At 40.3% G+C, this 26,759-nt stretch overlaps 1 protein-coding gene across 15 annotated transcripts in view; it reads left to right on the top strand.

The window, feature by feature from the left end:
- The window catches only part of DZANK1 (double zinc ribbon and ankyrin repeat domains 1), an 81,804-nt gene that overhangs the window by 21,188 nt on the left and 33,857 nt on the right, over nucleotides 1-26,759 (top strand). For 14 of the 15 annotated variants that reach the window (XR_005984393.1, XM_041732583.1, XM_041732589.1 and 11 more), the window contains 3 exons: nucleotides 7,251-7,368; nucleotides 18,024-18,137; nucleotides 24,869-24,961. Coding sequence is in view for 14 of the 15 variants with exons in the window: in XM_041732583.1 (XP_041588517.1) it covers nucleotides 7,251-7,368; nucleotides 18,024-18,137; nucleotides 24,869-24,961 (325 nt within the window). In the remaining variant the exon portion in view is untranslated. The remainder of the gene's footprint in view (nucleotides 1-7,250; nucleotides 7,369-18,023; nucleotides 18,138-24,868; nucleotides 24,962-26,759) is intronic. The other variant, XM_041732585.1, reaches the window with a different exon arrangement.

The following is a 26,759-nucleotide window of genomic DNA, read 5'->3' as shown; positions in this document are numbered from 1 at the left end:
AGAGGAGTGGGAGATACAGGCTTCCAGTTATGGAATGAATAAGCCAAGGAATGAAAGCATAGGGAATCCAGTCAGTAGTAACAACATTGTATGTTAACAGATGATAGAGATACTTGTAGTGAGCATAGCATAACATATAAGGAAGTCGAAACACTATGTTGTACAACTGAAACTAATCTAACATTGTGTGTCAAGTAAAAACATTTATTTAATTTCTTCATTTTGGGGCAGCCCTGCTGGTGCAACGGTTTGGCACCGCCTGCAGCCTGGGGTGAGATCCTGGAGACCGGGATCGAGTCCCACATCGGGCTCCCTGCGTGGAGCCTGCTTCTCCCTCTGTCTGTGTCTCTGCCCCTCTCTCTCTGTGTCTATGAATAAATAAATAAAATCTTAAAAAAATAAATTCTTCGTTTTGCAGAAAAGTACAATTGACCTATGCATGTAACCTTGAAACTATCACCATAACCAAGAAAATGAACAAATCCATCACCTCCAAAAGTTTCCTGCATTGTACCCTTTTGAAATCCCTCTTGTGCTCCTCCCTATCCCAATGCGACTATTGATCTGCTTCTTGTCACTATAGCTTAGTTTGCATTTGATTCCACACATAAATGGAATAATTCAGTATGTGCTCTTTTTTGCCAGGCTTCTTTCATTTTCCTGATTATTTTGAGATTCATCCATGTTGCTGTGTGTATCAAATGTTTATTTCTTTTTATTGCTGAGTAGTATCTTGTTGTATGATACATCACAATCTGTTTATTTGGTCATCTTTTGATGGACATCTAGGTTGTTTCCAGTTTTGGGCCATTACAGATAAAGCTAGGAACGTTTGTATATAAGTCATAATATGCACATATAGTTTCATTTTCCTTAAGTACATACCTGAAGTGAAATGCGTAGGTCATATGATAGGTGTATGTTTAACTTTTTAAGAAATTGCTAAACTGTTTTCCAAAGATGGTGCACCATTTTATATTCCCAGCAGCAGTGTATGAGAATCCCACTTTCTCTACATCTTCACCAATGCTTTAATTTTTATGCTTGTCCATTCTTGTGAGATGATGCTTGTGGATTTCATTTGCATTTCCCTAGTGACTAATGATTTTGAGTATCTTTAAAAGTGCTTTTTTGCCATCCCTATACCTTCTTCAGAAAAGTGCCTGATCAAACATTTTGCCCTTTTTAAAAATTGAGTGCAGTATCTCCTAAATACAGAGTTGAACATGTTCTTTTTTAATATATATTTTGCAAATATTTTTTTCCCAGACTTGGCTTGTTATTTGCTTAGAAAGTTTATTATTTTTTTGAAGAGGTAAAGTTTTTAAATTTTGAGTAAATAAATAAATAAATAAATAAATAAATAAATAAATAAATAAAAATAAATTTTGATGAAATCCAATTTAAAGTTTTGAGTATCTTTTATACTTAGTGGGTTTTTTTTTTTTTTTGACGTATTTAAGAAGTCTTTCCCAAACCCAAGACATATCCCACTCACAAGATTATCTTCTGTGTTTTCTTCTGGAAGTTTTATCTTTTATATTTAGGTTTATGATCCATATTTAATTATGGTGTGAGGTTATTCCAGCACCACTTTTTGAAAAGATTGTCCTTTCCTGATTGACTACTTTTGGGATTTTATGGATCTGTTTCTTGACTCTGTATTCTGATCCACTGACATGTCTATGTTTATTTACTACCACACTGCCTTGATTACCATAGCTTTATAATAAGTCTTGAAACTAGGTAATATCAAATCTCCAACTCTTTTCTTTTTTTTACAAAAATATCTTGGCTATTCTTGGTACTTTGCATTTTCAAATTAAGTTTATTTTATTTTATTTTAAAGATTTCTTTATTTATTCACGAGAGACATATAAAGAGAGGCAGAGACACAAGCAGAGGGAGAAGCAGACTCTCTGCCGAGACCCCGATGTAGAACTCGATCCCGGATCCCAGGATCACCCCTGAGCTGAAGACAGATGCTCAACCACTGAACCACCCAGGCGTCCCTCAATTTAAGTTTCAAAATCAGCTTCTCAACAGCTGCAAAATGTCTGCTAGAGTGTTGATTTGGATTGCATTTAATTTATAGATTAATTTAAGAAAAATTGATGTTAGTAACAATTTTGAGTCTTTACAGTCCAGAAAAATGGGGTATCTCCTCGTTTGTATAGATCTTCCTTAATTTTTCCAGCAGTGTTGTGTGGTTTTCGGTGCTCAGGTTTTATACACCTTTGTCAAATTGATTTCAAAGTATTTCATATTTTTTTCATGCCGTTGTAAATGGCATTGCTTTTAAAGTGTAAATTTCTGATTATTTATTGCTGGAATATATAATGGATTTTTGTGTAGTGTTCTTACATCCTGGAACTTTACTAGGCTCACTCATTCTTTTAGCTTTTTTGGTAGTCTGTAGAATTATATATATATAGGTGGTTAGGTCACCTACAAATATATATTTTTTAAGTTTATTTATTTAACCCCTATACCAACATGGGGCTTACACTCACAACCCTGAGATCAAAAGTTGAATGCTCTTTCAACTGAGCTAGCCCTGCACCCCCCTCCTGTAAATAAAGGCAATTATTTTACTTCTTTCTTTTCTTTTTTTTTTTTTTACTTCTTTATTTTCTATATGGACCTACCTTCTTTTCTTCCTTCCTTCCCCCCTTCCTTCCTGTATAAACTGATTTATTTAAAAGTTACGAAAAAGCACAATAAGATAGAGATTTTCCTTAGAATTGCTAATGCTTTGTTAAAGATCAGGTAAGATTAGAGGGTAAGAAATGGTATTGGGTGGAAAGTGCACCTGACTAGTTCTAAAGCTTTAGATGCCTTAGTTATTACATACTGGGGACTAGTAGGTGGGGGATCAGTAATTTATCTACAGGGAACTCCTACACAACTTAGATCCATCCAGACCTCCCCAATGTCATTCTTCTCTACTCCTCAGGACCCTAAAGCCAACTGGATGGAAACATTACCTATTCATATATTCTTCCCTCCCCTAAGGTGCTGTGCAAGCCATATATTCTTCCTTCTCTGCATCTAGAACATATATACAGATCTCTTTTCTTTTTTCTTGACTTACTGCCTTGGCCAGAACATCCAGTAAATTTAGAATAGAAGTGATGACAATGGACATTCTTGCCTTTTTCATGAACCTAGGGAGAAAACATTCCGTTTCTCAACATTAAATATGATGTTGGCTGTAGATTTTTAAAAAGATTTTATTTATTTATTCATGAGAGACACACACAGAGAGAGAGAGGCAGAGACACAGGCAGAGGCAGAAGCAGGCTCCTTGCAGGGAGCCTGACGTGGGACTCGATCCCAGGTCTCCAGGATCACACTCTGGGTGGAAGGTGGTGCTAAATCTCTGAGCCACCTGGGCTGCTCTGGCTCTAGATTTTTTGTTGACCTTTCAGATTAAGGAAATTTTCTCCTATTCCGACCTTGCTGATAGGTTTGTTGTTGTTGTTGTTGTTGTTGTTGTTTTTTTAAATCAGGACTAGATGTTGGATTTTGTCTATAGTATTTTCTTTGCCTATTAAAGTGATCATATGGTTTTTCTTTTTTTGTTCATGTGGTAAATTACAAAGGTTGATTTTCAAATTTTATTTTATTTTAAATATTTTGTTTATTTATTTGAGAGAGAGGGACAGAGAGAGCATGAGCTGGGTGAGGGGCAGAGGGAGAGGGAGAGGGAGAGGGACAAGCAGGCTCCCTGCTGAGCATGGAGCCAGATGCAGGGCTCAATTCCAGGACCCTGAGATCATGACCTGAGCTGAAGTTAGACATTTAACTGACTGAGCCACCCAGGCACCTCTGATTTTCAAGTTTTTTTTTTTTAATTTTTATTTATTTATGATAGTCACAGAGAGAGAGAGAGAGAGGCAGAGACACAGGCAGAGGGAGAAGCAGGCTCCATGCACCGTGACCCTGACGTGGGATTCGATCCCGGTCTCCAGGATCGCGCCCTGGGCCAAAGGCAGGCACCAAACCGCTGCGCCACCCAGGGATCCCAAGTATTATCTATTTTACATGATGTTTAATTTGATTTGCTAAATTATAAAGAACTTTTTGCATATATATATGCATGAGGGATATTGGTTTGTAGTTTTCACACCTTATAATGTCCTCGTCTGATTTTAGTATGAGGGTAATTTTGGGTTCACAAAATGAGATGGCAAGTATTCTCTCTCCTTTAATTTTCTGTGTTTGTCTAGAATTTGTATTATTTTTTCCTTAGGTGTTTGGTAGGGTACACCACTGAAGGTACTGGGGTCCAGAGTTTTCTTTTAAGGAAGATTTTAAACTACATATTGGGGCAGCCTGGGTGGCTCAGCAGTTTAGCGCCACCTTCAGTCCAGGGCCTGATCCTGGAGACCCAGGGCCGAATCCCACATCGGGCTCCCTGCTTGGAGCCTGCTTCTCCCTCTGCCTGTCTCTGTCTCTCATGAACAAATAAATAAAATCTTAAAAAATAAAAATAAACTACATATTAAATGTGTTTAATAGATAAAAGTCTGTTTAGCTTTATCTATTTCTTTTTTAGTGAACATTTAGTCTCATTTGCTCTTCTTTTTCTTTTTCTTTTTTTTTTTTTTTTAAGACTTATTTATTTGAGAGAGAGAGTAAGAGAGCAGGAGCCAGGGGCAGAGGGAGAGAGAATCTGAAGCAGACTCCTCACTGAGGGCGGAGCTGGACACTGGGCTCAACCTCATGACCCTGAGATCAGGACCTGAACTGAAACCAATGCACCCCTGCTCTTCTTTTTCTAATTTCTTTAATGTGGAAGATAAAGTCATTCATTTGAAGTTTTTCTTCTTTGTAGTATAGACATTTAGAACTCTGCATTTCCCCCTAAGTACTGCATTAGCCCCTATCTTTGCCATGTTGTGTTTTCATTTCATTTCAGTTTTATTTATTTATTTTTTTAAGTTGACTCCATGCCCAATGTGGGGCTTGAACTCATGACCCTGAGATCAAGAGCTGAATGCTCTACTGACTGAGCCAGCCAGGTGCCCCTGTTTTTTTTTTTCATTTTAATTCAGAGTAAACTCTAACTATCCTTGTTTCTTTTTTGATCCTTGGGTTATTTGAAAGTATTTTATTAAATTTCCACACATTTGGGGATTTTCGTTATATCCTTTGACATTTATTTCAAATTTAATTCCTTTTTTGATCAGAGTACGTATGTATTGTATGATTTGATTGGTGAATGTTCCATGTACACTTGAAAAGAATGTGCATTTTGCTAGAGTGAGTATTCTGTAAATGTCAATTAGGTTAAGTTGGTTGATGGTACTGTTTATCTTTATTGATTTTTCAGTCTATTGCTTAATCAGTCATTGAGAAATCTATGACTATAATAATGAATTTGTCAACTTATCGTTACTTTCTATCGGATTTTGCTTCATGTACTTTTAAGCTCTATTATTATGTATAAACCTTTTGAATTCTTATGTCCTCTTGCTGAGTTGACCTCTTTATCATTATGCAATAACCTTGTTTAACCCTGGTGATCCTCTTTGCTCAGGGTCTATTTTGTCTGTTATTAACATAGCCACCCTGCTTTCTTCTGATTAGTGTTTGCATGGTCTAGCTTTTTTCATCCTTTTACTTTTAATCTATTTGTTTTTCAGTTTTTTTTTTTTAAGCAACAGCTAGTTGGGCTTCATTTTTAAAAAAACTTGACAATTTCTGCATTTTAATTGAGGTGTTAAGAGTATATTTATTCTGATTAATAATATGTTTGAATTTAAATCAGCCACCATGCTATTTGTTTTCTATTCATCTTATCTGTTCTTCATTGCCTTTTCTTTTTTTCTGCCATCTTTTGGATTAATTGGGTATGTTTCGTGATTCCGTTTTATTTTATGTTCTTTGTTAGCTTGTTAGCTATAGCTTTGTTTTTAGTGGCTGCTTTAGGGTTTCTAATACATATTTTTAACTCACCACAGCCTATCCTCAAGTAGGATATGCCACATTGTATATTGCATAAGAACCGTATGATAGTATATATCCAGGCACCGAGTAACAGTAGCCTTTTTGCTATTGTGGTCACTCATTTTACTTCTACAAATACTATGAACCCCACAATACATTATTACTTTTATATTTATTATACATATACATTATTCATTATTTACTTTTATTTGATATAATCAATTACTTTTGAGGCCCTTTTATTGTGATAAAATATACATGAATAAAACTTAAAATTTTAATGCTTTTTTAAGTATACAATTCACTGGCATTCACAGTGTTGTGCAACCATCACCATCATCTATTTTCAGAACTTTTTTGTCATTCCAAACAAATGACAAAAGTCATTTGAGTTCCCCTTAAGCAATAAATAACTCCTTTACCCAGTCCTTCCAGCCCCTGGTAAACTCTGTCCTCCTTTCTGTTTCGATGAATTTGCCTTTTCTAGTTACCTTACATAAGTAGAATCAGACAATATTTATCCTTTTGTGTCAGACTTACTTCACTTAGGATAATATTTTCAAAGTTCATCATGTTGTAGTATGTGCCAGAATTTCATTCCATATTAAAGGTAAAAAATATTCCATTATGTATATACCGCAATTTGTCCACTCATCTTGTTTCCTTGAGTTGTTACCACCTTTTACTATTGTGATTAATGCTGCTATGAACATCAGTGTACAAGTATCTGAGTCCCTGATTTCAATTCTTTTGGGTATTTACCTGGGACTGGAATTCCAATTTTGTAGTAATTCTGTGTCCCAACTTTTTGAGGAACTACCAAACTGTTTCCCAAGGACCTGCATCATTTTACTTCCCCCCAGAAGTGCACAGGGTGTCAATTTTTCCAACAATACTTGTTATTTTCTGTTTTTCTCATAGCTATCCTAATAGATATAAAGTAGAATTTCATCGTGGTTTTGATTTGTATTTTCCTAATGACAAGTGATGTTGAACATTTTTTTCATGTGTTTCTTGGCCATTTGTATATCTTCTTTGGTCAAGGAGTAGTCTTCCAGCATGTCAGGCAAGATTTGTTGCTTAGACTGAGCTCACAGGTCAGGAAGGAAGTCAGAAAATTGCGGTTAATGTAAGCTTCACTGGAATTTGGGAGGCTCATCCTCACACATGCCAAATCCAATGTGATAGGATGAGTCAGAAGTGGGATCAAGGCTGCTGATAAACTTAGATTTTCACCTGACTTCTTAATGTGAACCCATCAGAACATGGCCAATCAGGAATCTATTTTGTTGTAGGTGTGCCCAGTGCCTGGCCCCTCGTCCATCTGACCCCTTTGCTCGCTTCTGTCAAGAATGTGGCTCTCCTGTCCCACCCATATTTGGCTGTCGTCTCCCACCCCCAGAAGGAGCTCAGGTGAGCAACAAAATCCATAAAAACTTCTTTCATTGGTTTACCTAATCTTCAGTAGGAGCAGTAGCATAGTGCCTGGCACACATGATCCATAATCATAAATACCTGTTAAAAAAATTACTGGCAGATTAATTTCTTACTGTCCAGTATCTTACTTAAGAAATGAAAACCCTAAAAGTTGCCTTAGTTTCCATTTAGGAATGGAAAGCCTTGTTTGCAATGCTATTTCTTTTGGTGGCCTTGCAGAAACATAGGCTGAGAAGGATACTAAAACCTTTTGTTTCACTGATATGTGCATGGATAAATATATATTTCTTACATGATATTTAGTTTATAACCTGGGTATGGTAACATTTATATTCCAGAAATAAATAGAAGTACTAATAATAAGTCTGTATATACATAAGATATATAATTTTGTCCAAAGATGCTGTTTGTATAACCTATAGATTGATCAGTTAAAAATTTTTGGCTGTTTAGTGTAGATAATAATTGGTATTATCCTACCAGTGAGTTTATAGTTAGAAAAGATACTCAGCTAAAAATCAAAACCTTCACCAAAATGTGTTATCTTTTATGCACTTGAAATTTGTGGGGTTTTTTGGATTAGGATTTACAAAATGAAATAAAAGGATCTGTGATGAGCAGCTGGGGTGGCTCAGTGGTTTAGCGCCACCTTCGGCCCAGGGCATGATCCTGGAGACCTGGGATTGAGTCCCACCTCGGGCTCCCTGAATGGAAGCCTACTTCTCCCTCTGCCTGTGTCTCTGCCTCTCTCTCTCTGTGTCTCTCATGAATAAATAAATAAAATCTTTTAAAAAATAAAAAGATAGTTATTAAGAAAAAGCCACTAATTTTGGTGAATTTAAGTCTAGGGCTCTAGAATCGAGTTAAATCTTCAAGTAAAGGGTCAGAATCTAAATGGATATTTTTATTTTTATTTTATTTTTATTTTTTTACTAAATTAATTTTTATTGGTGTTCAATTTACCAACATACAGAATAACACCCAGTGCTCATCCCGTCAAGTGTCGCCCTCAGTGCCCGTCACCCATCACCCCCCACCCCCCTCCCTCCTCCCCTTCCACTACCCCTAGTTCGTTTCCCAGAGTTAGGAGTCTTCATGTTCTGTCTCCCTTCCTGATATTTCCCACACATTTCTTCTCCCTTCCTTTATATTCCCTTTCACTATTATTTATATTCCCCAAATGAATGAGAACATACACTGTTTGTCCTTCTCCGATTGACTTACTGCACTCAGCATAATACCCTCCAGTTCCATCCACGTTGAAGCAAATGGTGGGTATTTGTCGTTTCTAATGGCTGAGGAATATTCCATTGTATACATAAACCACATCTTCTTTATCCATTCATCTTTCGATGGACACCGAGGCTCCTTCCACAGTTTGGCTATTCTGGACATTGCTGCTAGAAACATCGGGGTGCAGGTGTCCCGGCGTTTCATTGCATCTGAATCTTTGGGGTAAATCCCCAGCAGTGCAATTGCTGGGTCGTAGGGCAGGTCTATTTTTAACTCTTTGAGGAACTTCCACACAGTTTTCCAGAGTGGCTGCACCAGTTCACATTCCCACCAACAGTGCAAGAGGGTTCCCTTTTCTCCACATCCTCTCCAACATTTGTGGTTTCCTGCCTTGTTAATTTTCCCCATTCTCACTGGTGTGAGGTGGTATCTCATTGTGGTTTTGATTTGTATTTCCCTGATGGCAAGTGATGCAGAGTATTTTCTCATGTGCATGTTGGCCATGTCTATGTCTTCCTCTGTGAGATTTCTCTTCATGTCTTTTGCCCATTTCATGATTGGATTGTTTGTTTCTTTGGTGTTGAGTTTAATAAGTTCTTTATAGATTTTGGAAACTAGCCCTTTATCTGATATGTCATTTGCAAATATCTTCTCCCATTCTGTAGGTTGTCTTTTAGTTTTGTTGACTGTATCCTTTGCTGTGCAAAAGCTTCTTATCTTGATGAAGTCCCAATAGTTCATTTTTGCTTTTGTTTCTTTTGCCTTCGTGGATGTATCTTGCAAGAAGTTACTGTGGCCTAGTTCAAAAAGGGTGTTGGCTGTGTTCTCCTCTAGGATTTTGATGGACTCTTGTCTCACATTTAGATCTCTCATCCATTTTGAGTTTATCTTTGTGTATAGTGCAAGAGAGTGGTCTAGTTTCATTCTTCTGCATGTGGATGTCCAATTTTCCCAGCACCATTTATTGAAGAGACTGTCTTTCTTCCAGTGGATAGTCTTTCCTCCTTTATCGAATATTAGTTGACCATACAGTTCAGGGTTCACTTCTGGATTCTCTATTCTGTTCCATTGATCTATGTGTCTGTTTTTGTGCCAGTACCACACTGTCTTGCTGACCACAGCTTTGTAGTACAACCTGAAATCTGGCATTGTGATGCCCCCAGCTATGGTTTTCTTTTTTAAAATTCCCCTGGCTATTCGGGGTCTTTTCTGATTCCGCACAAATCTTAAAATAATTTGTTCTAACTCTCTGAAGAAAGTCCATGGTATTTTGATAGGGATTGCATTAAACGTGTAAATTGCCCTGGGTAACATTGACATTTTTACAATATTAATTTTGCCAATCCAGGAGCATGGAATATTTTTCCATCTCTTTGTGTCTTCCTCGATTTCTTTCAGAAGTGTTCTATAGTTTTTAGGGTATAGATCCTTTACCTCTTTGGTTAGGTTTATTCCTAGGTATCTTATGCTTTTGGGTGCAATTGTAAATGGGATTGACTCCTTAATTTCTCTTTTTTCAGTCTCATTGTTAGTGTATAGAAATGCCATTGATTCCTGGGCATTGATTTTGTATCCTGCCACGCTACCAAATTGCTGTATGAGTTCTAGCAATCTTGGGGTGGAAGCTTTTGGGTTTTCTATGTAGAGTATCATGTCATCGGCGAAGAGAGAGAGTTTGACTTCTTCTTTGCCAATTTGAATGCCTTTAATGTCTTTTTGTTGTCTGATTGCTGAGGCGAGGACTTCCAGAACTATGTTGAACAGCAGTGGTGAGAGTGGACATCCCTGTCTTGTTCCTGATCTTAGGGGAAAGGCTCCCAGTGCTTCCCCATTGAGAATGATATTTGCTGTGGGCTTTTCGTATATGGCTTTTAAGATGTCGAGGAAAGTTCCCTCTATCCCAACACTCTGAAGTGTTTTGATCAGGAATGGATGCTGTATTTTGTCAAATGCTTTCTCTGCATCTAATGAGAGGATCATATGGTTCTTGGATTTTCTCTTGCTGATATGATGAATCACATTGATTGTTTTACGAGTGTTGAACCAGCCTTGTGTCCCAGGGATAAATCCTACTTGGTCATGGTGAATAATTTTCTTAATGTGTTGTTGGATCCTATTGGCTAGTATCTTGTTGAGAATTTTTGCATCCATGTTCATCAGGGATATTGGTCTGTAATTCTCCTTTTTGGTGGGGTCTTTGTCTGGTTTTGGAATTAAGGTGATGCTGGCCTCATAGAACGAATTTGGAAGTACTCCATCTCTTTCTATCTTTCCAAACAGCTTTAGTAGAATAGGTATGATTTCTTCATTAAACGTTTGATAGAATTCCCCTGGGAAGCCATCTGGCCCTGGACTCTTGTGTCTTGGGAGGTTTTTGATGACTGCTTCAATTTCCTCCCTGGTTATTGGCCTGTTCAGGTTTTCTATTTCTTTCTGCTCCAGTTTTGGTAGTTTGTGGCTTTCCAGGAATGCGTCCATTTCTTCTAGATTGCCTAATTTATTGGCGTATAGCTGTTCATAATATGTTTTTAAAATCGTTTGTATTTCCTTGGTGTTGGTAGTGATCTCTCCTTTCTCCTTCATGATTTTATTTTATTTTTTTATTTTTTTTAAAGATTTTATTTATTTATTCATGAGAGACACAGAAGGAGAAGAGGCAGAGACACAGGCAGAGGGAGAAGCAGGCTCCATCCATGCAGTGAGCCCGACGTGGGACTCGATCCCAGGTCTCCAGGATCACACCCTGGCTGAAGGCGGCACTAAGCCGCTGAGCCACCAGAGCTCCCCCATGATTTTATTAATTTGAGTCTTCTCTCTCTTCTTTTTAATAAGGTTGGCTAATGGTTTATCTATCTTATTAATTCTTTCAAAGAACCAACTCCAGGTTCTGTTGATCTGTTCCACAGTTCTTTTGGTCTCGATTTCATTCAGTTCTGCTCAAATTTTAATTAACTCTCTTCTGCTGGGGGCGGGGTCTATTTGCTGCTTTTTCTCTAGCTCCTTTATGTGTAAGGTGAACTTTTGTATTTGAGTTCTTTCCAGTTTTTGAATGGATGCTTGTATTGCAATGTATTTCCCCCTCAGGACTGCTTTTGCTGCATCCCAAAGATTTTGAATGGTTGTATCTTCATTCTCATTAGTTTCCATGAATCTTTTCAATTCTTCCTTAATTTCCTGGTTGACCTTTTCATCTTTTAGCAGGATGGTCCTTAACCTCCATGTGTTTGTGGTCCTTCCAAACTTCTTGTTGTGGTTAAGTTCTAATTTCAAGGCATTATGGTCTGAGAATATACAGGGGACTATCCCGATCTTTTGGTATCGGTTCAGACCCGATTTGTGACCCAGTATGTGGTCTATTCTGGAGAAAGTTCCATGTGCACTTGAGAAGAATGTGTATTCAGTTGAGTTTGGATGTAAAGTTCTGTAGATATCTGTGAAATCCATCTGGTCCAGTGTATCATTTAAAGCTCTCGTTTCTTTGGAGATGTTGTGCTTGGAAGACCTATTGAGGGTAGAAAGAGCTAGATTGAAGTCACCAAGTATAAGTGTATTATTATCAAAGTATTTCTTCAGTTTGGTTATTAATTGGTTTAAATATTTGGCAGCTCCCACATTCGGGGCATATATATTGAGGATTGTTAAGTCCTCTTGTTGGATAGATCCTTTGAGTATGAGATAGTGTCCCTCTTCATCTCTCACTATAGTCTTCGGGGTAAATTTTAATTTATCTGATATGAGGATGGCTACCCCTGCTTTCTTTTGAGGACCATTTGAATGGTAAATGGTTCTCCAGCCTTTTATTTTCAGGCTGTAGGTTCCTTCTGTCTATAATGAGTCTCTTGTAGACAGCAAATAGATGGGTCCTGCTTTTTTATCCAGTCTGAAACCCTGCGCCTTTTGATGGGGTCATTAAGCCCGTTCACGTTCAGAGTTACTATTGACAGATATGAGTTTAGTGTCATCATGATATCTATTCAGTCCTTGTTTTTGTGGATTGTTCCACTGAACTTCTTAAAGGGGAATTTTTTTTTTTAATTTATTTATGATAGTCACACAGAGAGAGAGAAAGATAGAGAGGCAGAGACATAGGCAGAGAGAGAAGCAGGCTCCATGCACTGGGAGCCTGACATGGGATTCGATCCCGGGTCTCCAGGATCGCGCCCTGGGCCAAAGGCAGGCGCCAAACCGCTGCGCCACCCAGGGATCCCTTTAAAGGGGAATTTTAAGAGTCCCCCTTAAAATTTCTTGCAGAGCTGGTTTGGAGGTCACATATTCTTTCAGTTCCTGCCTGTCTTGGAAGCTCTTTATCTCTCCTTCCATTTTGAATGAGAGCCTTGCTGGATAAAGTATTCTTGGTTGCATGTTCTTCTCATTTAGGATCCTGAATATATCCTGCCAGCCCTTTCTGGCCTGCCAGGTCTCTATGGAGAGGTCTGCTGTTACCCTAATATTCCTCCCCATAAAAGTCAGGGACTTTTTTTCTCTTGCTGCTTTAAGGATCTTCTCCTTATCTTTGGAATTTGCAAGCTTCACTATTAAATGTTGAGGTGTTGAACGGTTTTTATTGATTTTAGGGGGGGATCTCTCTATTTCCTGGATCTGAATGCCTGTTTCCCTTCCCAGATTCGGAAAGTTTTCAGCTAGGATTTGTTCAAATACATATTCTGGCCCTCTGTCCCTTTCAGCGCCCTCGGGAACCCCAATTAAACGTAGGTTTTTCTTCCTCAAGCTGTCGTTTATTTCCCTTAATCTGTCTTCATGGTCTTTTAACTGTCTGTCTCTTTTTTCCTCAGTTTCCCTCTTTGCCATCAACTTGTCTTCTATGTCACTCGTTCTTCCACCTCGTTAAGCCTCGTCGTTAGGACTTCTAGCTTGGATTGCATCTCATTTAATTGATTTTTAATTTCTGCCTGATTCGATCTAAATTCTGCAGTCATGAAGTCTCTTGAGTCCTTTATGGTTTTTTCTAGAGCCACCAGTAGCTGTATAATAGTGCTTCTGAATTGGCTTTCTGACGTTGGATTGTAATCCAGATTTTGTAACTCTATGGGAGAGAGGACTGTTTCTGATTCTTTCTTTTGAGGTGAGGTTTTCCTTCTAGTCATTTTGCTCAGTGCAGAGTGGCCAAAAACAAGTTGTATTGGGAAAAGGAGAAAAAGAGAGAGAAGGAAAGAAAAGAGAAAAAGAAAAAAGAGAAAGAAGAAAAAAAGGGAAAAAAGAGAAGAAAAAGAGAAAGAAGAAGAAAGAAAGGAGAAAAAAGGGGGTGGGGAAGCAATCAGAAATCAAATAGAAAGAAAAAAAACATAAAACAAACAAAAAACACGGGGGAGTATCTTCTGATTCTGTATACTTTAAGTCCCTTGACTTCCCCTGGAACTGGTCCTTCTAGCTGGTCTTCTGGGGGAGGGGCCTGCTGTGCTGATTTTCAGGTGTCAGCACTTGGGGGAGCTGCTCTGCCCCTGCCTGGTGCAGGGCTCAGTGGGGGGTGTTTACCCCGTGAGGCCCCAGGAGGAACGGCCACAGTGGGGTGGCAGCTCTGGGAACCTGGTTTCAGCCCCGGCAGTAGCTCCGGGGCTCTCCGTCTGCAGGGCCTGGAGGCTCCGGGCGGGGCCGCTGATCCGCTCAGCTCGGGGCAGGAGCGTCCTCGCTGTCCTGGGCCCTCCCGGCCTCTGCCTGTCCCGGGGGAGGCCGGATCCTGGGCTGTGTCCCGCGCCCTGTGCTCCGGGGCCTGCGCTGTTGGATCCGCGCTCCTGCCCCGCAGCCCCCTCCGCGGAGCCGCCGCCCGAGCCCCTCCGAGCTGCTCCGGGTCCCACCGTGCGCGCTCCAGCCCTTAGGGAGCTCGGCGCACTCTCCCCGGGCGCAGGTGCCTGTTAGTGTCCAGGGAGCCTGAGGGCATCCCCGCCCTCCTGGGTCCTGCTCTAACTCCTTGCGGGCCCCTTTCCACCCGGGAAGGTTGGTGCAGCTCCTGCTCCTCCGGGACGGGGCTCTCCTGTCCTAGGGACACTCGCCCCGGCCTCAGCCCGGCTCCTCGCGGGGCCCCTCCCCCTTGGAGGCCTTTTGTTTCTTTATTCCCCCCCCCCCCCCGCCCCCCGTCTTCCTACCTTGATAGAAGCACGAACTCTTCTCACTGTAGCGTTCTAGCTGGTCTCTCTTTAAATCTCAGGCCGAATTCGTAGATTTTCAGGATGATTTGAAGGTTATCTAGGTAATTTGTTGGGGACAGGTGATTTGGGGACCCTACTCTTCCACCATCTTGCCCCTCCTCTAAATGGATATTTTTAAAATAATTTGTTCCATTTTATTGCTCAAGACTGTTGAAGTTAATTTACTATATCACAGTTTGAACTTCATGAAGAAGATGCTACAGAAAATAAAATATGAAGCATCAATTTGGGCAAATTTATTTTTTACTTGCCTGAAAACAGATTTTCAAAGTTTTTATTTATTTATTATTTTAGAGAGAGATAGAGAGCATGAGCTTGGAGTAGGGAGAGGGAGATAGAGAATTCCAAGCCAACTCTGTGCTAAGCACAGAGCCCAATGCAGAACTCGATCCTGTACCCCTGAGTCAAAACCAAGAGTTGGATGCTCAACCAACTGTGCCACCCAGCACCTCCAAAAACAGATTTTCAGAACTTTCTTTGTTTCTTCAGGAAGAAAGTTATCAGAGCTTATAAATATTTCAAATGACAAATTTTAAAACATCTATATTGCCCCCCAAATAAATTTAATATGCTAAAATATATAAACAGCTTTGTAATTTATACTCTTTATTGGCTGCTTATTGTGTCCTGCTCTCAACTGGGTTTCTGGGATTCAAAGGGGTGGAGCCTACTCCTAGGTTCCTAGATCCAAGACACTCAGAGTCTCATTAGACAGATGCAGAGGTGCACCTTACAGATCCAAATCCACCCTTCATCAAATCCACCCTTGATTGCCTTGCCTTGGGTACTGGGCAACAGGTACTAGAGCTGGACCCATCAAACATTTCTCCTGTGCCAGCTAGCTAGGTGTTAATTTTTGTTCATAGAGGAACATTGCTGCTGCAGGGACACTGCAGACTTGGCTTTTCTTTCTGGTTCTGGTGTGCTTTCCTCTTTTTTTGCTCTGAGGGTGCTCAGCTAACCTGCAAGAACCAGTTGTGCTGAGCCCCATTGCATTTTGGTGGCATCCCATGAACAGCTTCCTGGTGTATTTCACTGGCACCTCAGCCAGCTTCCAGATGGTCCTCAGGCATCCCAGTGGGCGGTTGGCCAGCAAATTTCAGCAGCATACCTGCACGTGGCTTCTAGTGTATTCTGTCAGCTCCTTGGAGAGAGATTTCCAAACAGGTTTTATTGTACCCAGTTTTTTGCTTTTTTTTCTTTAAGATTTTATTTATTTATTTAACACACACACACACACACACACACACACACACACACAGGCAGAGACACAGGCAGAGGGAGAAGCAGGCTCCATGCAGGGAGCCAGACGTGGGACTCCAGGATCACACCCTGGGCTGAAGGTGGTGCTAAACCGCTGAGCCACCTGGGCTGCCCCAGTTTTTTGCTTTTTTTTTTTTTTTTTAATTTTATTTATTTATGATAGTCACAGAGAGAGACAGAGAGAGAGAGGCAGAGACATAGGCAGAGGGAGAAGCAGGCTCCATGCAGGGAGCCCGATATGGGATTCGATCCCAGGTCTCCAGGATCGCGCCCTGGGCCAAAGGCAGGCGCGAAACCACTGCGCCACCCAGGGATCCCCAGTTTTTTGCTTTTTGTTTGCCACTTTGGGTCTGTGTCACCCCAGTTGAATTTCTCTGTCATCCAATGGGCACTAGCCATACTCCCATTTCCTCACATTTATCTTTTCTGTTATATATATCTCATCTGTATATGTTGTAAACTGAAAATGCAATGTTATATGTCATTTAAAGATGAGAAAAAATGGTTATGTACCCATTTATATTTACTCACATATTTATCACATCTGGGCTCTCATTTCTTCATTTCTTTCCCATGAACTCAGGTTATATCTACATCACTTATTTTCAGCCTGGCAGACTTCATTACTAAAGGCACATCTGTAGGCATTTCTCTCTGTCTTTGTTTACCTAAGAATATTTATTTTGCATTCTCTTTTGAAGGACAGTTTTACTAGATGTAGATTTCTTGCTTGACAGTTGTCTTTAAAGATTTACTTATTTGGGCACCTGGGTGGCTCAGTCAGTTGGGTATCTACCTTTGGCTCGTGTCATGATCCCAGGTCTTGGGGTCAAGTCCCACACTGGGCTCCCTCTGGGGAGCCTGCTTCTCCCTCTTCTACTCCCCCTGCTCGTGCCCTTTCTCTATCAAATAAATAAATAAAACATATTTTTAAAAATATACATATTTATTTTAGAGAGAGAACAGAAGGAGGGGCAGAGGGAGCAGGAGGAGGGTTGAACATTCAAGCTTTAGACTGTTTTCAAATCTGCCTCAGTGTTTACTTTATGCTGAAGTATCCTTGCACCAGCCAGAAATGTGTGGTTAGTGCCGCCTCTGGTTTATACTATACATATGCATATCCTCCAGTCAACTAAAGGTGTGTGGGAAGCTTATCAAGCCCCCTATATTTGACTTACCTCCTGGAACTCCCTGTTAAATCCTTGGCTGGTTGCCTCCAACAGGATGAGGATTTCAGGCTACCAGAGTCACTGGCCCTCCCTGTTTGCTTGCCATTGAGATTGTCATCTTAACAGTGCTCCAATCAAGTGAGCCCTGCCCCGCAGCAGCTATGAAGCTGCTGGTTTCACAGTTTGTCCTGCCCCAGAGAAGCTACCACACTGACAGAGCTAGAGGATGGGAACAGCCACAAGCAGGAACCATATAGAGTTGTAGTCATCGTCGTCGTCGTCTTCTTCTTCTTCTTCTTTTAGATTTTATTTATTTAAGAAAGAGAGAGACTGTGCAAGAGAGCGCAGTAGGGTGAGGGGCAGAGGGAGAAGCAAGGAGCCCTATGTGGGGCTCAGTCCCAGGACCTCCCATCATGAGTCCCACTGAGCCAAAGGCAGACACTTAACCTGAGCCACCCAGGCACCCGACTTGTAGTGTTCTTGTATGAAATTCACCACTTTTCAGTTTGTTGTGCACCTTTGGTGACTTTCAGAATCTGGAATAGTTGTTGAATCTGAAATGACAGTTTTATCCAACTTTATAATTGCTTTGTGGAGAGAGGATTTGTGGGCTTCCTGACTCCCTTGTACTGTGTATTTTTTCTTATACCTCTATTTTCCACAATTAACACGTTTTTACTCACAATAGAAAAAAATAATAAAGATAATTACTTTGAGACATTTTTTACAAAAGCAAATTAAATCAAAGTTCTACTTATACCTCAGTTTTTGCCTCTGAAGACAAACATCTTTCTTTGTGCAGATGGGCTTATGTGCAGAGTGTGGAAGCATGGTGCCCACGAACACTCCCATCTGTGTGGTGTGTGAGGCCTCCCTTACCTTGCAACTGCAGCCACAGGCCAGCCTCCACTTGAAGGTAATGAAATGTGATTCTGGAAAAATATGAATAAAATATATAGAAACTGATATGTAAGCAGTTAAATGCTACTGAAGCTGGTGGAGTTGGTGAACAATTGATAAGCTAGTATCAGTGAATACTAAAATCCACTCTAATTTTTGGAAAGGTATGCTGCCCAAGAGTTTTACTGCCAAAGGATCTATAATTGTTAAGAGAGATACACAGACATGTGTTTCCTGAATGGATTTGGAGGGCAAAATGCATACAGCTAACTTAGATTTTTTTTTTACCTTATATATTTAAACTTGAACATTGCAATTAGTATTGCAGTTAAGAACTTTTAATCTTGTCCTTAAAGTTGCTTTATGCTGTTATTTGCCTTTGATTGTGGGAATCTGTTATGTAGAAAAGAATGATTATAGCTAGTCCCGTGGATTAAATATTTAAGTATCCAAAAAGAGGAAGAAAAAGAAAAAGTTAAGTATCATCATCATATACATTCAAAAAACTTTGCTAGACAATGTCATACCACAAAAATATTTTTGGTAGAATCATTAAATGTACAACTGTATCTTTTCTTGATTTTTCAATTTATAGTCCCAGTCACTTCCCCTTTAATCTCAAGCAAATGTCACGATAGGATAAAATAGATTAAATAAGGAGAATTTGAAGCATTAAAAAGCAAGAGTTTTTAGTAATAAGGGGTATGCATAGATTTAATGTACAACTGGAACTGTAACACTCCTAAAATGACTTTGTGGATTCCCATACAGGAAAAGGTGTTGAAGTTTATGAGAGAAAGGAGAAGTCCTCTTTTTCTTCCACCTCCAAGCTTCCCTTCAATCTGAAAAGTTTTTTTTTTAAGTATTCCAAGCAATGTTGGCCTTAAGAAATGAGATTTTGAAGAACTGGCTGGGTCAAGGTCAGGTAGATGAAAATTTACTAATCTTTTTGTTAGATGGGTAGAATAGGGAGTGGCATGAGCCTGAGGAATAATCTCTGGATATCCAATTTTAGGGTCCCTTGAACAGGGAAGATCGAGGGAAGGGGTCTGAGGAAGGAGTGGTAGCTAGGCCAGGCCTCCAGGACTCTCAGACACTTGGGCCTAGTCCGAGGCCGCTGGCATCCCTCACTATGGCACAGCCATGAACCTTCTTCCTTCTGCTTCCCGCTATTTATCTGGATTCTGCCTTACACCTGCAGTGTGAACCCTCAGGTGCTAATGGGATTTTTCAAAGATACCTTTGATTGTGACTTTTCCCCAACATGCTGCTTCCTGGACCACTCTCTAGGCCTCTGTACCCTACATCTGCTGGACTCTGATCCCTGGACCCACTGCCCTGTGCCTGCCTACACTTGCAGTGGTGGAGGTAGCACTCATGGTGGGTGGGTGGGGCACAGAGGAAGAATTTACTAACTCTTATCCCTGGGGCCAGGGATAGCTTTGAAGATGAAGTGTCACCTGGTGGATATTGTGGGAGGCACAAGGACTTGCCAGATGGGGAAGGGATGGGACAAAGATAAGTTTCTCATGTGTATATGTGGGACGTGGGGGCGAGAGAGTGTTCCAGGAAGCAAGAGAGTGTTCCAGGAAGATCTACAGAGTCTAGAAACTGAGGTTGTGCTTCAAAACTTTGAAGGACTTTGGTTTTGCTGAGCAGCAGAAATGCTGGAGGTGCTGGAAGTTGTGCAAGATGGCTCCTTCTCTACCGTACTTAACAGCTCCGATTTCTCCCATTACACTCTGAAGGGTTGAAAACAGGGACAGGATTTAATCAGACCTGATTTTTTTATAGAGACTTTTATCACTATAACATCTGATCTTAAAGGGGAATGCCTCATTTTTCTTTATAGCCAGACAATCAGTATTGCTGCTTCTATTCACAGAAGGACAACTGTGTGGAAACGCTGGGCTGAGAATCTTTATCCTAGTGGCTTTTCCAGGTCTTACAAGGGCAAAGATTTTTAGATAACATTCTCACTCAGAGAACCACCAATGAAGTCAGTGGAAATACCTGTTGTCCACAGAAGCCAACAGCCTTACCTTCCGCAATGTACCAGCAGGGCCTACTGAAGACTTTCCTAGCTGTTTCTGTGTTGGTCTTCATCTCACTCCATGGAGTACACACGGAGCACCATCCATCCTCTTCCTACCAACAGTCCACTGGTGCAGACTTATCCTCTGTTGATTTATTTTATTTATTTTAAGAGTTTATTTATTCATGAGAGACGGACAGAGGCAGAGACATAGGCAGAGGAAGAAGCAGGCTTCTCATAGGGAGCCTGATGCGGTACTTGATCCCAGAACCCCGGGATCATGCCCTGAGCCAAAGACAGACGCTCAGTCACTGAGCCACCCAGGCATCCCTCTTCTGTTGATTTAAAGGCCTTGTCAACACTGGGGAATATATATCAGATATATCTCTTTTTTGCTGCCAGGATTAGAAACTATAGTAGCAGAAGTTTCTCCATTTACTCACTAGTACAGGTGCCTGTATTTCAGAAGAGAGGATTTTGTACTTTAAAATATTCTCTGATTTTTGTTAACAAGTGAAATAGTCTAAAGATATACAAAGAAGTGCATCATTTCCCCACCCAGCTCTATTTCTATTCTCCTGAAATAACTGATGATAGTGAATATCCTTCTATGTGTTTTTCTGCATGCACAGAAATATCCATATGTATTCACACATTTAGATTTGATTTTGTTTTGTTTTCTTTATTTTTTTAAGATTTATTTACGAGAGAGAGTGCACGTGCATGTGCACATAAGTGGAAGGGAGGAGCAGAGGGAGAGGGAGAGAGAGAATCTTAAGTAGATGACCTGTAGAGGGTGGACCCTGAGGCAGGGCTTGATCTCATGTCCCCGAGATCATGACCCAAGCTGAAACAAAGAGTCAGATGCTCAACAGACTGAGCCACCCAGATGCCTCAAGTTTTGTTTTGTTTTGTTTGTTAAACAAATGTATCCCACTGGCCATTTTTAAAGTTGAAAATTAATTTGAGCATCTCTCATTTCACCAGAACACATGGGCTCTCCTTTACCAAGAGATCATCAATTTCCTTTGGGCTCTAACTAGCACATATAGTATATCTCCAGATCTCTAGTCATACTGGGTTCCTAGAATCTGAGAGCCTTAGAGCTGGAATCCTCTTGAAGTCATTCCTGAAAAAGATCTGATAATTCACATGGCTGGGGCATTTACCTCCTTATAAGATCTCCCACCTCTCACAACAATGATATGGTGCTAAAGCCAGTATACCCACAGCTCTGCATCAAGCAGAAAGTTAGCTTGGTAACTTACAAAATCCACTTTGAGATGAAGTTTGCAATGACCTATGACATTCTCCCTCACTTAATTTCGTCAAAGCTTATCATTTGGGAGATTAGAAAATTGTTCTCATCTCCCAAATACTTTGTAAGGAAAAATTATATACTAATAACTAAGTTGGGTCCACTAAATTGCATAGAACTATTCAACTAGACCCATTACAAATTGATGAGGTAGCAAATGAGGGTATTGACCCTCTTATTTTTTTTATTTTTTTATTTTGAAAGATATTATCTACTTATTTTAGAGAGAGCTCTCTAGAGAGTGGATGAGGTGGGGGCAGAAGGAGAAGCAGACTCTCCACTGAGCAAGGAGCCTGATGGGGCCAGATTCCAGGACCCCAGGATCACAACCTGAACCAAAGGCAGATGCTCCATTGACTGAGCCACTCAGATGCCTGAGGGTATTGATTCTTTTTTTTTTTTTTAATTTTTTTATTATATATTTATGATAGTCATACAGAGAGAGAGTGGCAGAGACAAGGCAGAGACATAGACAGAGGGAGAAGCAGGCTCCAGGCACCGGGAGCCTGACGTGGGATTCGATCCCGGGTCTCCAGGATCGCGCCCTGGGCCAAAGGCAGGCGCCAAACCGCTCCGCCACCCAGGGATCCCCCTGAGGGTATTGATTCTTAAAAAGGGGTCCTCGGCACAGATGTTTAGCATTCTCTTTAAGGTAGTCTGATAGGGACCTAGATCCCAAATCATCTATGAGTATAGTGATTATGATATAAAATTATTTCTATCTGTGGGTCATGGTCTTCAAGGAAGTGAGCCATGACATGGTGTGAAAAAGTCACCAAGAAAACCATTAGAAACACCTCTTGGCCAAGAAGGCTATGTTTATTGAACCTGAAGCTATAAGGTAGTCTGCCACTTTGACTGTCTTAATAGTATCTTAGAAGAGAGAAGGCAGGGAAAGATGTTTACAAGATTTTAGTGCTGCACTTGGGTGCAGCAGATTTTTTAAAAAGAGAGTTTGACAAGAGTGAACCCCACAAAGTGGCAATGTGTCCCTGTGGGTTCACTGGTTGTAATGAATGTACCATCCTGGTGTGGGATGTTAGTAGTGGGAAGGTTGTGTATGTGTGGGAACAGAAACTAAGTATATGAGAAATCCCTATAATTTCTGCTCAATTTCGATATAATCCTAAAATTGCTCTAAGAAATGAAGTTTATTAGTTAAAAAAACTTTTAAAGGGAATTTGCAAGGCAGGATTGGGATAGGGTAGAGTTTGGATCAGGCAAAGTTATGCCATGCTAATTTTAAAAATAGTTTATTTAAATAAAAATGTTAATAGTTCATTTAAATAAAAATTTTAGCCACTGGGTGGCTCAGTCGTTTAAGCATCTGACTCTTGATTTTGGCTCAGATCATGATCTCAGGGTTGTGAGATCCAGCCCCACATCAGGCTCTGGCTGGGTGTGGAGTCTGCTTAAGATTCTCTCTCTCCCTCTGCCCCTGCCCCTGCTCACTCCCTCTCGAAATAAATAAATAAATAAATAAATAAATAAATAAATAAATAAATAAATAAATAAATAAGTTTTAATATACATGTACATAGTGAAATGATTACTACAGTCGAGCTAATTAATATATCCATCTTTGTATACTGGAAATTTGCAGGGAGTAGATTTTAGATGTTCTCACTGTACACACACACACACACACACACACACACACACACAGAAATGTTAACCGTGTGGGGATATACTAATTTTGGATTGTGGGACCTATCAGAGTGAGCGTCGTGAGGTAAGCTGTTGGACTTAATAAGTAAGCAATATTACTGGTTTGCAGTCTTTCCAGAATATTTCCTACATCAACGTCTTTATTATTTTTTTAAATTTTATTTATTTATTCATGAGAGACAGAGAGAGAGAATGACAGAGGAAAAAGCAGGCTCCATGCAGGGAGCCCAATGTGGGACTCGATCCCGGGACCCCAGGATCACGCCCGAGCTGAAGGCAGGCACTAAACCGCTGAGCCACCCAGGGATCCCCCAGCTTTATTATTTTTGTTTGATATCAGTATTTTTTTTTAACACAGGGACAGGGAATTTGATTCACTTCTCAATGAGTGTCTGAGTGTCACCAGATCTTTTCTGAGTCTTTAGGAAGACCACAACCCTAAATCTCACAGAAAAGCTCTGGCAATTGCAGATTATGCTACAGAGACTTTAAGGAACTTTGAAGAATGCTAGAACCAGGGATTGTCAGGACCCACTGAGATCAAGTCTCTGGGCCTCTGCCATTATGAATAGCAGTTAGTCGGCCATTTGCACGTTAGAAGATCTTGGAATTGCAAGAACTTGGAGGCTTCTGCTAGAGTGAAATTAACCAACCTTGAAAAGTCTGGGGACTTCATAGCCTACTTAGTGGCATTGGAACTAAAACCCTACAAGCTGGACTTTCTCTTGATCATCATCTTTGCCTGTATAGCTTCAGAACACATGATGTTAGTGTCAGAACACCTGGAAAACATAGGCACTGGAGTAGAAAGGAACCTTTGAGTGTCACTGATCATTGATAGTTTAAGGGGATAGTATCCTGATAGTGCAAAGTAGTCCAGCCACTTGACAGGTACTAGCAAACCTCTAATAGCTGAACTCTAGTTAGACTATTTTAATCTTTTTTCCCTTCTTCTTTTTTCCTTCTTTTCCTCCTTCCTTCCCTCCTTCCTCTTATCCTCAATTTCCTAACTTGGAAAGCTGCACTTAACCATTCATTTTTCTAAGACAGTCTTTTCATCTTTGCATTTCTGGGTGAGAAACTACAGAGCAAACCTAAATTCATTAACATGAAGTCCCATGGGCTGTTTACAAGATTACTCATAAACACATAGTTAAGCTTTTGCTAGTCTTGGGCTTTTCTGTTGATTGTTTGAGCCATGAGATGGAGAGTGGGAATGCTATCATGTTTCCCACATTGTGGGGAGGGGGAGACACAAAAAACTCACACAAAATTGATGCAGAATTTTCTGTTTGCCTTCCTGAGGCCAAATGAATACCCATTTTCAGTTCTATTTGGGTTTTGTTGCTTTTAAAACGATTTTCCGGGCAGCCCTGGTGGCCCAGTGGTTTAGCGCCACCTTCAGCCTGGGGTGTGATCCTGGAGACCCACATCGGGCTCCCTGCATGGAGCCTGCTTCTCCCTCTGCCTGTGTCTCTGCCTCTCTCTCTCTCTCTCTCTCTCTCTCTCTCTCTGTGTCATGAATAAATAAATAAAATCTTAAAAAAAAAAAGATTTTCCTTTGTCTGACATTCTTTATGTTGTAATAATTCCTAAGCCAATCCAATATCAAGGTCTGGGTGTTAAAATAGGGTCCATAGCTGGCTGATTGAAAAGACTGCTCGATGATTTCTTTGCACAGTTATTGGCTTAGAGAAAAATGTGTTTCTTATTCTTTGTTTCCAAGGAGAAAGTAGTCTGCCACACCTGTGGCACAGGGAATCCAGCTCACTTGAAATACTGTGTCACCTGTGAGGGGGCCCTGCCTTCATCACAGCAGGTAGGTAGACCACATGAACCAGACCTATACTTGGTGGCTGCTGAATGTCCAGTGTCAAATAATGAAGAAATGTAATTTGCAGAGGAGGAAAGAAGTGAGAGGTTGGAGAGAGACACAGAAAGCAACATTTCTAAATCTGGAGAGGACTTTATATATTCACCAACACAAAATTGTTTTCAAAGTCTTAACTCTAGGGGGGATTCTATAAAATAAGCAATTTCTTACAATATCATTTAATAACTTTGCATGGAAGGCTGGTAACAGCTGGTGGAGAAGTGGACCCTCTCATATTTCATTCATGGTCAAGTATGTCTTTACTGACTGTGCCATGTTGTTTTTTGAAATTGAGACAGTAGTGGATATGTTCTTAAGTTGATTTTACTACTCGTCAGGGATGTAGTTGTTTCTGGGTCTCACCTATCAGCAGAATGGTTTCAGGAACAATTACAAAGTTGATTTTTCAGGATTTGATTTGTCTTTGAATGGTGTATCAGGGTTTGGATGTCACAATGAGAGTATATATAATTAAAGTGCCGTAGAAGTAACAATGCATATTCAGTCTGATACCTATGTCTATTCTTTATTTAGCAGCATTAATATGAATGGAATAAAATAACTTTTCTTTCTTTAAAGCAATGCTGTTTAAAAAAATCCACTTGGACAGTAGGTGCATTTTTTTTTTTTTAAGATTTCATTGATTTATTTATCTTTGAGAGGTTGGGCATGAGCAGGGGGAGGGAGAAGGTGAGGGAAAGAGTTTCAAGAAGACTCTACACTAAGCATAGAGCCTGATGCAGGGCCTGATCTCACAACTCTGTGATCATGACCTCAGCTATAATCGAGAGTTGGATGCTTAACTGACTGAACTGCCCATGTGCCCTGAACAATAGATGCATTTAAATAAAAGATCTGAAGGCTTTATATTTAGAAACCCAGGTCAGCAAGTTTTATATCAAAACCCTGTTGTAGCAGGAGGATACATTTGAAATTTAAGTCTGAAGCAAAAGTGTGCAAAGCATTTATCTCTTGATTTCCCCTAAGGAGTCTCTCGCTAATTGCACAGAAATGGGATAAGGGTAAGTATATACAAACAGGGATCTTCATTCTATCTTTCTGGATAGATGTCTGTTTTAGAATAACAGAACAGTCCCTCGAGTAAAACAGGATATAGCTAGGCAAAAAAAAGTTGACCAAAATATCAGTCTTGGAGGAAAAATGGTCCTTAGAAAAACAGCTTCCCTGGTGACATTCTTAGTTTTGTATCTGGAATATGTGGCAGTTATCAATTGTATCAGTTATTCACTGATTAATTCATTCAGTAACTATTTGCGTGACTCCCATGTGCAAAGGTACAAGGTACTATATTGATGGGGGGAAAATGTGAAGTATAGTCCTTTCTCTTAAAGAAATCGGGATCTGGTGGAAAGTAAGAGAAAGACGGGAAGCTGGTCTATGGAGCCTGCCCCTATGCTAAGCATCCCTCCAGACTTAATTGCCCTGAAGCATCTGAACCCCACCTACAGACCTGTATAGGCTCTTGTATTGAAGAGGTTGCATGGATAAAGGGCAGGCTTTAGAATCAGATGGCCTGAGGTCAAATGTTGGATCTCACCTTCTCCATGCCTCAGTTTCCAACCTCTGTAAAACACAGGTGGTGATGGTGCCCACCTCACAGATCTGTCCTTTGGTTTGATGTGAGGTTAGAGGAGCAGTGCTCGGCACTATGTGTCTACACATAATAGGTGATCACATAGCAGTGATGAATACTCTAATCTTCCTTTATCTGATGAGAAAGTCT

The sequence above is a fragment of the Vulpes lagopus genome, chromosome 18 (genome assembly GCF_018345385.1).
Source record: "Vulpes lagopus strain Blue_001 chromosome 18, ASM1834538v1, whole genome shotgun sequence".
Taxonomy (NCBI): domain Eukaryota; kingdom Metazoa; phylum Chordata; class Mammalia; order Carnivora; family Canidae; genus Vulpes; species Vulpes lagopus.
Note: the sequence above shows the minus strand (reverse complement) of the source record. Positions and strands in the feature narration are given on the sequence as shown.